The sequence below is a fragment of the Hemitrygon akajei genome, chromosome 10 (genome assembly GCF_048418815.1).
Source record: "Hemitrygon akajei chromosome 10, sHemAka1.3, whole genome shotgun sequence".
NCBI classification, from domain to species: Eukaryota; Metazoa; Chordata; class Chondrichthyes; order Myliobatiformes; family Dasyatidae; genus Hemitrygon; species Hemitrygon akajei.
In genome coordinates this window covers 26086857-26101695 of record NC_133133.1, presented here as the reverse complement: position 1 = coordinate 26101695, position 14839 = coordinate 26086857, and the positions used below count along the sequence as shown (strand labels likewise).

At 39.4% G+C, this 14839-nt stretch overlaps 1 protein-coding gene across 1 annotated transcript in view; it reads left to right on the top strand.

Annotated features, from left to right (window-relative positions):
* The first annotated feature begins 2587 nt into the window (after positions 1–2587).
* Positions 2588–14839, top strand: part of zdhhc15b (zDHHC palmitoyltransferase 15b) — a 66677-nt gene continuing 54425 nt past the window's right edge. The window contains exon 1 of the mRNA XM_073057934.1: positions 2588–3070. Within this exon, the coding sequence (XP_072914035.1) occupies positions 2953–3070 (118 nt within the window). The 5' untranslated portion in view covers positions 2588–2952. The remainder of the gene's footprint in view (positions 3071–14839) is intronic.

Genomic DNA, 14839 nt, shown 5'->3' with positions numbered 1-14839 from the left:
TTTTTGCTTCTATCCTCATTTTACATCCCTCTGTCTCTCTGCACTTGTTCCCATCCCCCTGTCACATTAGTTTAAATCCTCCTGAACAGCAGTAGCAAACTGAGGATGTTATTGGAGCATTATCTGAAAACATATTTTAGACTGAAGTAGAGTCACTTCATGGACAAGAAAAATAGTACATCGTTGTATGTTGTAATTAATGCAGCTAATTTAGAAAGAAATATGTGGCCTGCACTGTTTCATGACAAGAATTTAGTACTACCATGAGAGATATTCTATTGCATTTTTGCTATTAATAATTTACATGTGGTTTTTATTGCAATATGTAATGAAGCTGCTGGTAGTTCCTAGGTTAGTGGTTGACACTATGATGTACACAGAATTGACAAAGGAAGATTTTTTTTTATGATATTTATGGTAGAAAACAATCAGGTTGCCCCATTGAGCTCCTTCTGGGAACTCAAGGTTATTATTTTGATAAATTTCAGAATGCCAGGGAAAGAAAGTTGAGTATTTCGGTTTTTGGAACAACAATGAAATGCTCTTCAAAACATTGAGTCAGTAAATTGCGCAATGAGGTCAGGGTGACAGAGCCAGAGGAAAGGGATGGGCCAGTTTAGCTCGCTGCTCCGTGCGGATTACTCATCTCTGCACTGAACTGAGGCTGTGGCCCGCCAGTAATGTGCTCCTGAATCGGCTGGCTGCTGGCTTCATGTCTGTGAACTCGCCTTCGTAAACTTCAGTTCTGAATGCTTTTTGCTTACTTTCATTGTTTGCACGATTTGTTTTTTCTTCTGCACATTGGGCGTTCGACAGTCTTTTTTTAAATGGGTTCTACTGGGTTTCTTTGTTTTGCAACTACCTGTAGGGTGACGAATTTCAAAGTTGTATATAGTATACATACTTTGGTAATAAATGTACTTTAAACTTTGAACTTTGAACCATCTTTAATGATATGCCAAGTAGCCAACACTACACTAGTGGCAAGTAGACCAATCTATTCCATTTGAACAATGGGGTAACCTATTGGTACATAATTCACTTTGTGTGGCACAATGGGATCATTGGTTCACCAATTCACTTCATCATAGAATCGTAGAATATTCATTCACTTGTACTACAAATAGTTCTTCCACATACTGGTAACCTGCCCAGGACCTACACACTTCATTGTGCAGTGCCTCCAATCGCCTTTATCCAGGGGTCTGTGGGAGGAGCCACAGGAGCAGTCAGCAGAGGGGCATGTCCAGACAGGTATACACATAGTTTACCACACCTGCCCAGGACCTACACACTTCATTGTGCTATAACCTAGTGAGCTACAGGTAAAATAACAGGGACACAGATGTTCTCTTTCAACTTCCTGCAATATGAAGGGCCAAATGCAACCCGCTTAGAAACAAGGGAAACAGTAGAGGTGGCCATTCCTCCCAGAAATTAGCCTCAGAAAAGATATGGCCTACAGCATTAGGCATCTGACAGAAAATGACAGAGAGTAATAAAGGAAATATAATTTTGTACACAGCACTGTGCAATGGCTTAGGCACGCACAACTGTGATTGTAGCTGGGGTGCCCACGACTTCTGCACAGTACTGTATATGTCAATGTGGAGTGGAGAGCGAGCTTGTAAATCTGGCGGGAGCAAAGGATGTTGGGAATAGTAAGGGTGGAGCACCATGAGAGGGGTGTGGGACAGGTGGTAGAGAAGGAGTGCCAAGGTCAGGGGGTGATATAAACAATTGATTTATTGATCAATACATTACGTCTATCTGGCGCTTCCTGCTCCTACCCCTCCCCGTTCACCTTTTCCCAACCATGATTCCCCTCTCCCTGCCACCTTCCCACTCTCAGTCCACAATAGAGAGCCATATCAGAATCAGGTTTATCATCACTCACATGTCACTGATTTTTGTTTGCAACGAAGGGCTTCCATGTGTTGTTATAAAAGCACAACGTAAAAGAGCTTCAACCTTGATTCTTAATACTAGAGAACAGTCATTTAAGATGGGGGGAGTTCAAAACGGATGTATAGGTATTTTTTTACACAGAGTTGTGAGTGCCTAGGTGGTGATAGAAGCTGACACCACAGAGGCTTTTAAGAGGCCCTGAGATAGGAAACAGAATGGATTGATATAGGCCACCACATGCAGGCAGAAAGGATTTGGTACCATTGGTTTAATTAGTTTGGTTCAACATTGTGGGTAGAAGAGCCTGTGCTGTGCTGTTCTATGATATTGCAACATTTAGGTCTACCATGACTAGCTATCTTTCCCTTAAAATATGTATCTTGTATCTAGATGGTGTGCAGCTACAGGATTCTGCATTGTGTTAATTCAATAGTGACTGTGTGTTCTAAAGTAACCTGCACTAAATTAACAAACAAGAGAAAATCTGCAGATGTATTAATCTGCAACGCGGAGATATATAATTTAGAGCCCTCTGCTGTTCCTTGATGTTCTTTTTGCATTGCATCAAACGGAAGTTGCCAAAGACTGGCGGAAAGTTTCGATATTCCCTCTCCCTTATAAATTACCGACAGAAATCGAATATTAATGAGTGGAAAAGAGAAATGCTGAAAGCTGAATCCAATCAAGCAGCATTTTTGGAAAGAGAAACCAGTCAATATTTCAGCCGCCCTTCCTCCCACTTCTTCAGGCATTTCTTTTTTTTTGTTTCAGATTCTAGCATCTGTGGTATTATTTTCGAGGATCAATAGCTATCGATGAAACGGAAATGGTCGAAATGTTCCGAAATCTTCCGAAGTAGCGGGGAGGAGCGACCCATTCCGGAAATAGCCGAAGTGGCGGCGATTCCGAAACATCTGGGGCAGCCGGCATTTTTCCGGAAACAGCCGAAGCGAGCTGGCGCTGCGCCGGAGGCAACCGAAACCAGTCAGCCCGGATCGGTGAAGCGGAGGGTTGAGGGGACCGGCCGATAGGCCGGGTGGGAAAATGGCGATATCGCGAGGGCTTTGGTGCTGTCAGCGGCTGTTGGCTTGGATACCGGTGCTCATCATCACCATGGTGGTGCTTTGGTCTTACTACGCCTATGTATTCGAGCTGTGTGTCTGTAAGTAGCTCTTTTATTTTGAAACTGGTGCTGAGAGAGAAAATAAGTCATTGGCTGTATCCAGTGGGCGACAACAGTCAAAGGGTCTGTCAGTATCATAGCTCAGACCGTACGTAGTGTTTGGGCCTTCAAGAAGCTGTCAGAACAGGAGTATGCTGACTAGGAAACCATCCTGATGGTTTAAATATATAGCTGGAAAATATGTGTCCTTCTGTCTTGGGCAGACCCTTGGGATCAAGGAGGATTTGTAACTAGTCCTGATCTATAGGCTCTGAGGTGCCTGATGTGGGACTTGCAGACTTCGACAGGTGGCAGAAGGTGTATCAAGGGGAAGGCAAATGCTTTGCAGGGTTTCTGTGTGTGCAGTTGATGTATGAACAAAATTCTGGCTGCCATCCTTGAATGTGACTTCATGGGCTAAGAGTCAGTGGGAATATTACCTTTTTTGAAGGAGGCTTTTGTGGATGTTTTGGGTCTTTCCTCTTTTTCCACCTGGTAGTTTCTTTCTGCGACACAGCTGCTTGGTTTCTGAAAGTAGTGGATTGAGTTTCATCTTAAGTTCTAAACTTCACATTGAAACTTGCTGATTAAAACATGTTACTTCAAAACCTGTAAATGTTAAGAATATTTTGGATTTATAATATTTACATTGATAGATGTAGATGATAACTGTACAACTATTATCCACTTTTTTAAACTGTTTCATTTCCATTTTTTGGGAGGTGTCTTAAAGACAGAGTTTGAATTCTAACCAATATGAAAGGTGACATTACAGAGCTGTGTGCTAATTCATAGGTTAAGTCATTTGATACCATCACAAGTACATATACTGCTTGTCACCAGTGGTGATTTCAACAGAATTAGGCCTTTTCCTCATACAGTGGTTATGTATTTTGAAATTAGCAATCATTTGTAATAACTTAGATGGTACAGAATCATGAGCAAGAAAGTTCCCAAAGATCAATTCAGTTCTTAATCTAATAGTATAATGGATATGAGAGGATGTTCAAGCCATTTTTTCTGGCATACAGCAAAACCCAACAAACAATTGTGGGTGGAAGCAGGGGAATTTTAGAGATTCTGTTTTAGAGCATGAAGTTGAGCAAATAGAAGTTGTATCCGTGATAGACCATTTTTATGGTGGTATCATAATCCTATTTACATTTAGCATTGTTTTGGGAAAATGCAAAGGAGCAGCAATGCTTCCCAGAGAAAATGCAAAAAATACTACAAGGTTGGAATGTGGATTGTATCAGCTTTTTAAAGGTAAATTAGTGTCAGGACAATAGGCATCTGTTAGTCTCAAGAGACTATGGATTTGTGCCTTTGGAAAGTTTCCAGTGCACAGGCCTGGGCACTGTACAGGAGACCGGCAGTTGCTCATGCTGCAGGTCTCCCCTCCCCACACCACCGATGTTGTCCAAGGGAAGGGCAAAGGGCCGATACAGCTTGGCACTGGTGTCGTTGTAGAGCAACATGTGGTTAACTGCCTTGCTTAAGGACACAACGCGCTGCCTTAACTGAGGCTGGAACTAATGATCTTCAGATCACTAGATCAACGCCTTAACCACTTGGCCACGTGCCAGCACAATAAAGTGGAGAATTCATGAAAAAGGTACAGAAGATTATGATAATATATTCTCAGGAAAAAGGTGGCACTATCTTATCTCAGACTCTGATGATCAAGTGCACAGGAAGTTAAACGAGACAGAAAGGGGAAGCTTAACCAGATACAGAGCTCTCAATGCAGAGCACTCAAGGTGTAACAATGAAATTAAGGAACCAAAAAATGGCCTGCAAATTTTTGGCAAATAAAGATAAAATTAAAAGTGCTAAAGGCATAAAGCCTAGGAGGATAACTGAGGATGGAACAGTATTTATTAGAGAACTAAAAGTAATTTATTGTTGAGGCAGAAGACAACAATAAGGTTCAGAAAGAATACTTTGCAACAAGGACAGATGTTGTAATTAAAAAGCTTAAGTGAAATATTAGATGAAGTAATGTAGTAAGAGTAAATATTAAGAGGTTTAGCACCTTTGAAAATGGAAACATTACCATTTTCAAAAGTCTATATTCTGTTTTCATTCAAGAAAATCTATTCTAGGTTGTTAAAAGAAGCAAAGGGAGGAAATTGTGGAAGTTCCAATCCTTCCTGACTGAAAGGGGATGTCCCTGAGAAGTGGAGAACTGTATGATATTTTTATTTACCTTGTAATTAGTTAGGTTTATTTTGTGGGCTGGCTGAATTATTAGACTCAAATCTGAGGGAGAGTTTACAACTTCATTTAGAAAGGCATAGATTAATCAAGGACAATCAACATGGGTTTGCAATGTAAGGTCATGTCTGATAACTTGAATTTTTTTAGGAATATTAAAAAATGAGGGCAGTGTGTTTCATGTCATCTACTGGCAGGCTGGTCAAAACTTTATGACATTTACCAGGAGTGCTGTATACGAAGGGCCCAAAGCATTGCTGAGGATCCCTACCACCCATCCCATAATTTCTTTGACCTACTACCATCGGGAAGGAGTTATAGAAGCATCAGGACGAGAAATGCCAGACTGGGTAATAGTTTTTCCTGCTATTACTAAGACTAATGAAAACTCTTGTCACTAGGACAGCGAGCTGTTGATGGTTTATCTGTGCTGCACACTACATGCACTTTGAATTATATTTTATTAACTATTTGTAGTAATATTTTGCTCTATATGCTGTGCGTGATATATGTTTTGTGGGTGCATTGTGATCTGGAGGAATGTTGTTTTGTTTGGTTTTATACACATACAATCAAATGACAATAAACTTGAACTTGTGATCCAAAGAAAAGAAAAAATTGGATTCAGAATTGGCTCAACACCAAAAAGCAAAAGGTCATGATTGATGGCTGTTTTTTGAAATTCACTGGAGTTCCACACGACTGTGTTATGTTTGTAATATACTGTACACTAGTAAAGTAAATTGAACTATAAGGGAACATGGTTAAAAACGATTTCAGGGATACATTAATTGGCGCTGTGATTTAATAGGGAGGAATGAAACTTTAGGCTGCAAGAGAATGATATTGATGGCTTTGTTAATTTTGCAGAGAAGTGTGAGGTAATCTAGTTGGGCAAGTTCTGCAAAGCAATTAACACACGTAAAAAGGAAGCATGTCGAAAGGAATAGAGGGACATTGCTGAGTATGCCAAAGATAATTAAAGTTAGTTGGAGCGGTCAATGAGGTAGTTAAAAAGGCCCTATTGAATGCTTTCCATTATTAGACAAGACACAGAATGTAAGAATAGGAAATTTATACTACAAATATATACAACACTAAGTAAATCACGGTTAGAATAATGCCTAGAATTCTGGTCATGCATTACAGGAAAACAAGTCATTGCACTAGACAGTTGCTAGGGAGATTTATTATGATATTACAGTACTAGAAGATATAAATTGCAATGGGCGATGAGATAGACTGATGTTGTATCTTTTGGGAAAAGGGGATGAAGGGGATTAATTGAGGTCGAAAGTTGTGAGAGGCCTTAATAAATAAGGCATATATTTTTCGGCAGGAGGATCAAAAAGGAGAGGATATAATTTATAGTAGCAGGTAGAAGAATTAGATGAAAAAATTAAATCATGGAAAAGTTGTGATACAGGAGGAGGCTATTAGGTGCATTGCGTCTCTGCCAATTGAAGAAAGCTGCCCAGCCAAATCTCGCGTTTTGGCACCAGATCAATAACTGAAGGTTATAGCTCTTCAAATACTCACCTAGCTTCTTTATAAATCTGCTGAAGATTTCTGGTTCTACCACTATTCCATGTTAGCAATTACACCCTCTAGATGAAATATTGTTTCTTTCTCTTCTATTCCTACAAATTATCTTACATCTGTGCTGCTTGGTTACTTTGCTGAAGAAAATGATGTCCTGAGAATAAATAGGCCCTTTCTAGTTTATTGTATCTTACAAAAGTGACTGCTGGTCTTGCCTGATCCAAAGAAAATAACACCAGTCTATCTAATGTTTCCCTGTAGCTAAAATGATCTATTCCTGGCAATATCCCTCTTAATGCCTGTTGCACAGTCAGTGGCGCAACGGCATCTTGGTAAATTTTCTGTGTTGTGGTGGTCAAAGTTCTGGCCAATATTCAAGCTGCGGCAAAACTAGTGTTTATAGTTCTTACATAACCTTCCTGCTGTTATATTCACTGCCAAAGTTATTAGAAGAAAGGATTCTGTCTGACTTATCTAACTCATTTCAAGCTTTCTTGCTAGCTTTAAGGATCTGTGGACATAGACTGCAACCACCTTCTATTTCCCTGCACCTGTAATTTTCATCTCGTGTTCTATATTCTCTTATGCCATATCCCATGCCTTATCTCATACTTCTCTGGTCCCAACATATTGATGCAGCTATAGAGAAGACAAGAGAGCAGCTATGCTTCATTAGGAGGGAGATTTGGTATGTCACCTAAAATACTCGCAAATTTCTACAGATGTACTGCGGAGAGCATTTTAACTGGCTCATCACCATCTGGTATGGGGGGGGGGTGGATGCTGCTACTGCAGAGGATCAAAGTAAGCTGCAAAGAGTTGTAGGATTAATCAGCTCCATCGTGGGTACTAGCTTCTGTAGTATCCAAGACATCCTCAGGGAGCAGTGCCTTAAAAAGGCTATGTCCATCATTAAGGACCCCCACCACCAAGGACATGCCCTCTTTTCATTCTTACCATCAGGAAGGAGGTACAGAAACCTAAAGGCATGCAGTCAGTGATTTAGGAACAAATTCTTCCCCTCTGCCATTCAATTTCTAAATGGATAGTTAACCTCACTACTTTTTTATTTCTGGTTTTGCACTAATTAACTATTTATATATATTTACTGTAATTCAGATTTTTCTATATTGTATTTCATTGTACTGCTGCCACAAAGTTGACACCTCTCACAACATATGCTGGTGATATTAAACCTAATTCTGATTCTGATGGTCTGAATTGAATTCCATTTACAATTTTGTGTGCAACTGAACAAATACATTGATATCCTTACTGTCAATCATATGACCAAGTTTTATTTATTTTGTGTGTGTATGTATATACAGTGGCATGCAAAAGTATCAATTTCTGTTACTGTGAATAGTTAAGTGAGTAGAAGATGAACTGATCTCCAAAAGTCATAAAGTTAAAGATGAAACATTCTTTTCAACATTTTAAGCAAGATTACCGTAGTGTATTATTTGTGTTTTTGTACAATTTTAGTGTGGGAGAAAAAGGAAAGGAGCACCATGCAAAAGTTTGGGCACCCCAAGAGATTTAAGCTCTCAGATAACTTTTACCAAGGTCTCAGACCTTAATTAACTAGTTAGGGCTATGGCTTGTTCACAATCATCGTTAGGAAAGGCCAGGTGATGCAAATTTCAAAGCTTTATAAATACCCTGACTCCTCAAACCTTGTCCCAACAATCAGCAGCCATGGGCTCTTCTAAGCAGCTGTGTAGCACTCTGAAAATTAAAATAAATGATGCCCACAAAGCAGGAGAAGGCTATAAGAAGATAGCAAAGCGTTTTCAGGTAGCCATTTCCTCATTTCGTAATGTAATTAAGAAATGGCAGTTAACAGGAATGGTGGAGGTCAAGTTGAGGTCTGGAAAACCAACAAAACTTTCTGAGAGAACTGCTGGTAGGATTGCTAGAAAGGCAAATCAAAACCCCTGTTTGACTGCAAAAGACCTTCAGGAAGATTTAGCAGATTCTGCAGTGGTGGTGCACTGTTCTACAGTGTAGCGACACCTGCACAAATATGATCTTCATGGAAGAGTCATCAGAAGAAAACCTTTCCTGCATCCTCACCAGAAAATTCAGTGTCAGAAGTTTGCAAAGGAACATCTAAACAAGCCTGATGCATTTTGGAAACAAGTCCTGTGGACTGATGAAGTGAAAATAGAACTTTTTGGCCCCAATGAGCAAAGGTATGTTTGGAGAAAAAAGGGTGCAGAATTTCATGAAAAGAACACCTCTCCAACTGTTAAGCACGGGGTGGATCAATCATGCTTTGGGGTTGTGTTGCAGCCAGTGTCACGGGGAGTATTTCTTGTAGAGGGAAGAATGAATTCAATTAAATACCAGCAAATTCTGGAAGCAAACATCACACCATCTGTAAAAAAGCTGAAGATGAAAAGTGAATGGCTTCCAGAACAGGATAATGATCCTAAACACACCTCAAAATCCACAATGGACTACCTCAAGAGGCACAAGCTGAAGGTTTTGCCATGGCCCTCACCGTCCCCTGACCTAAGCATCATCCAAAATCTGGATAGACCTCAAAAGAGCAGTGTATGCAAGATGGCCCAAGAATCTCACAGAACTAGAAGCCTTTTGCAAGGAAGAATGGGCGAAAATCCTCCAAACAAGAATTGAAAGACTCTTAGCTGGCTACAGAAAGTGTTTACAAGCTGAGATACTTGCCACAGGGGGTGTTACTAAGTACTGACCATGCAGGGTGCCCAAACTTTTGCTTTGGGCCCTTTTCCTTTTTTGTTATCTTGAAACTGTAAAAGATGGAAATAAAAAAGTAATCTTGCTTAAAATATGAAAGAAATGTGTCATCTTTAACTTTATGCCTTTTGGAAATAGGTCATCTTTTACTCACTTAGCTATTCATAGTAACAGAAATTTTGACTGGGGTGCCCAAACCTTTTCATGCCACTGTGTATATATATGTGTCTGTATGTATATATATTCTCTGCTGCTAGTGTCCATTATTAAGGACCCACAGCACCCAGGGCATACCCTTTTCTCATTGTTACCATCAGGTAGGAGGTACAGAAGCCTGAAGGCACACACTCAGCGATTCAGGAACAGCTTCTTCCCCTGTGCAATCCGATTCCTAAATGGACATTGAGCCTTTGAACACTACCTCACTTTTTGAATATATGTTGTTTCTGTTCTTGCATGATTTCTAATCTATTCAATATACAGATACATTTATTTATTTATTTATTCATTCTATATTATTTATTGTATTGAACTGCTGCTGCCAAGTTAACAAATTTCACGACACTTACTGGTGATAATAAATCTGATTCTGATATGTATACACACACCTTTTATCATGCCCCAAAATTTTAAAATAAATGGGGAAAAAATGTTTCACCCAAAAGATGTTAGGGATTCAGAAATTGCTGTCTGAAAGGGCGGTAGAAGGATAACTTTGTCTTTAATCTATAACCCACAGAATATTTTATCAACTGACATGGACTTGATGGACCAAATGGTCTCCTTTTTGTGTTGTAATTTTTCCTCAATTCTGTACTTTCTAGTGTCTAATCATGCTGAGTTGAGAACCACCTCCTCCTAGTACTCCCTACTTGTCTAAAAGCAGCTTTAACCTACAGGCTTGGTTTAACCACAAGTAATGTTCTCGATTTATCTATTGTGTTCTTAAATCTTTACAAATTATCACACATTTTTCTCTGTTTCTGCTGTGAAAAATAGAAATGAAAAACAAGAAGTTGTGGAATTATTTAGTAGGTCAACCAGCCTTTGTTGAAAGAGTTAATGTTTTATGTCAATAATTTGTTACCAAAGCTCTTAGATTCTTGTTGCTTCCTGGGCTTTATTTTGTTTTTTGCTAATCAGAACAGGAAGTACCACTAGATGAATCTGGTCCAGGGAAATATTTAATTTCATCACTTTTGTATAAGCTTAGTTCTCTGGTAATTATGCATTCTGTGAACCATCTGAGTATTATTCTTTAAAGACTGCACATGTAGAACTTTCTCATGGCTTTGATTGTGATTAATGTGGAGTGGGTGCAGAAAAGATTCACAAGGAAGTTGCAAGGACTGGAGGGCTTGAGTTTTAAAGATACATGAGATTTATTGCAGTCTCATCCATAGCTGCTTTGAAATCATTTGACTAATGTGTTGTTTTTTTTTACAATTCGTATCTTGTATTTGTCAAATCACATGTCATCCTAAGGGAAATGTGGTAAATTATCCTTCCTATTTCATACTGACCTGCTTGCAACCTTTGACATAATTAATCATGCCATCTGCTTGCAACATCTCAATTCCATTGACTGGGTGCAGACATTCCTCATCCTTCTTTCCATTCTTGTACTTGTAGCCAGAGATTTGTAATGGATCATCTATCCTCTGCTGTACTGTTACCGCTAGTGTCTCCCATGGATCTATACTTGGTGCTTCCCATTTCTCATCGGCACAGTCCAAACACATACTGGTTAGCAATTCAAATGGCCATTGTAAATTGTCCTGTGATTAGGCTAGGGTTAAATTGGTGGGCCTGTTCCACACTGTATCTCTAAATTTAAAAATAAAGCAAGTCAGTTTCTGTTTATATACTGATATCATCAAGCTCTGGCTTAATATCACCTCTCTTCGCCACTTTACTGTATCTGATTTACTATGCTTGTCATGGGTGGGATAAATGGAAGGTCACAGTGTCCAAGTTTTGTCAAACAATGTTCCATTTTAATCATAAACTTCTTCACTCTCCTTGGCTATTGTCTGAGGTTATTTGGGCCATAACCTTGCTTAGACAGCTTTGAATTGAACTTCTGATTGCCTCCTCTTTTTAGACCAAATCTGCCTACTTCACTGGGCCCCAGTTTTGACTACTGAATTCCTCAGCTTTGGCTTTGTTACCTGAATCTGTGACTACTCCTATGGTGCTGCTCCTGCTGACCTTCTATCTTCCGCTCTATGTAAACTAACTCATCGAAAATTTAGTTATTTGTAGCCTAAATTTCACTGTTCCACTTCTGGGTTTGCTGACCTGCATTGACTCCTGTTCCATAGTGCTTTAGTTCTGTATTTCTCACTCACCTTCAAATCATTCCATTACTTCAACTCTCTTTAATTCTGCCACCTTCCTCAAAACTTCTCAAAATCATGAAAAGCTTACTTACAGGAACATCAAAGGCACAAAGTGTTAGAGACACAAAATTCATAATAAAAACAAATTGAGCAAAAATTAAACAAGATCAAACCCAATTAGAACAAAATTCAAAGTTCATTTTTTTGGAAAATACAACATGTTACTATAGTGAAGTAGTGAATAGGATTGTACAGGTGAGTTCAAGGTGGGTTGGAGGGAGATGGATGTTCTTGAACCTGGTGGTGTAGGAGTTCAGGCTGTTCTGAACTTCAGGGAGTTCTGTAACCTCTTGTTAGAAATTGCGAGAAGATTGGATGACCTGTATGATGGGGTTCTTTGATCAATGTTATCTTTTTGATGCAGCATCTTATGTAAAGTGCTTTCAGTGGTTGTGAAGGATGTGCCTTGATGCATTGGGCTAAATCCGCTACTCTGCAGCTTCTTGCTTTCTTGTGCATTTGATCATTGTTCAACCTGTCAGGATACTTTCAAAAGTACTTCTGCAGAAGTTTGTTAGTGTGTTCAGTGACAAGCTGAACCTCCTTAACCTTCTAAGAAAGTAAAGATGCTGGCACGACTTCATTTTGATTTCATCCATGTGCTGGGCCCTGGACAGGTCATCCAGTCTGATAATGCCCAGGAATTTAAAGCTGCTGACACTCTCCAGTGCTGATCCACCAATGTAGACTGGCACATGTTCGCCCTCATTCCCTTTCCTGAAGTCAACAATCAGTTCTTTCATTTTATTGATATTAAGCGAGATATTGTTACAGGACCTCTCAATCAGGTATCCTATCTTGCTCTTGGCTATTGATTCATTATGTCCCATGATTCATTCAACAACACTGATGTCATATATTTGTATATGGCATTGGAGCTGTACTTCGCCACACAGTCACATGTGTATAGGGAGTAGAGAAGGGGATTAAGTGCACAGTCTTGAGGTGTATCTGTGTTGATGGTCAGTGAGGAGGAATTTGGCGACGACACTACATTGATTGGCCTAATCTCAAACAATAACGAGATGGAAAGAAGTCATCTCTCTGACATGGTAATGTCAAGAAAACAACCCCTCCCTCAATATCGCAAAAACAAAGGATCTGGTTGTGGATTACAGGAGGAATGGAGACGGGCTAACCTCTATTGACATCAATGGATCTGGGGTTGAGAGGGTAAATAGCTTTAAGTTCCTCGGCATCCATATCACCAAGGATCTCACGTGGTTCTGCAGAGGGTGATGCAGACAGCCCGGCGCTTCTGTAGTTGTGAAATTACCATGATCCAGGACATGGTAAAAGACAGGTGTGGAAAAAAGGGCCCAAAGGATCATTGGGGACCCATGTCACCCCAACCACAATCTATTCCAGCTGCAACTACCTGGGAAACAGTACTACAGCACAAAAGCCAGGACGAACAGGCTCTGGGACAGCTTCTTCCACCAGGCCATCAGACCGATTAACACGCTGATTTGAGTGAATTTCTATGTTACATTGACTGTTCTATTTATTATAAATTACTATGATTGCACATTACACATTTAGACAGAGGCGTAACGTAAAGATTCTTACTCCTCGTATGTGAAGGATGTAAGAAATAAAGTCGATTCAGTAGATCTGCCAATGAGGTTAGATCTCTGCATTCAATCACTTCTGTTCTCTTGAGCATGCAATTTCAAACACTACTATTCTGACTACATCTCAAGCTTCATATTCTGCTCCTAGGTCATAATGTAGCTGACATCATCAGTATGGGTGATGATAAACTCCATGTTGAACTGTCTCTGGCAGGAAAGCAATTTCGCCAATGAAGTAAACTATTTCAAATCACCTCAAATCATAAGGGATGCATTGATGGCCAACTAACTTTTATGCTTAGTTGCAAGCAGCAGTGCCAGGTGTTATCAGCTCAGTCTTTACTTCATGTGATTTTGAAAATTTGGTTCAAATTTGTATCATTAAAAGAAATTGACGTGTTCCGTATTCCCTGGGGTTGGTGAGGGCAATTGCAATGCAATTGCTTGTGTTTCATATGGAGTTCGATCCTCCTTCAGGATGTGTTCCAGTTATCTTCCACAGGGACTCTAAAGAGCCATGACATAACCTTGCTGTAATTTAATCCAAAATCTGCCAATAAACTCTTGGAGTCTTAGCCTAATGGATTCTGTGACAGCATGTTGCCTCTGAATTTTAGCATTCTGTAACAAGATATATAATTTTTTGGAGAAGCTCAGCAGTTGATAATATATGCATAAGCTTCTTGTTTCTCCTTTAGTTTAGTCCAAAGCTGTCTATCTGGAATTATAATTGCTCTTGATTTTAAAAGGTTTTCAGCACTAGGAGTAAATTTCAGTATTTTCATATTTTTCAAACTAAACTTCAAATAAGGATGTAAAGTAAAATTTTGTCTTCAAAATCATAAACAAGACTGAAAAATACTAAAAATATACAGCAGTGTGGAAGAAGAGGTCAATGTAACATATCCTGTATAATTCTTCACCAAATCTGAGGAACAAACCAACATATGAAAGAATGGGGAAGTAATGAAGAGAAAGAGAAGGTAACAATAGAAATACAAATCAATAGGAGTTAATGACCACCACTCTTCTATGTATGGATTCTTCTTGCTTCCATTCTTTGCTTCCACAGTTGAAGCAATTTATGTATGCTTCTCAGTTTTTTGTGCTTTCGTAGAATGATAGTTGAAGGTTAATCTGTCCTTTGCACTAGCACTGCTCTGCATTTCCTGGGAGTATTCTTTTCAGACTTACTGCCCTTTCAGTTTTTATCACAGCTTAATCAGGTTAAATTAAATTTTCTTTAAATGTTCTTTCCCTATCATCGCTGAGTTGTTTTCTTAGCCTGTTGCAGCACATATCTAACTTGGAAA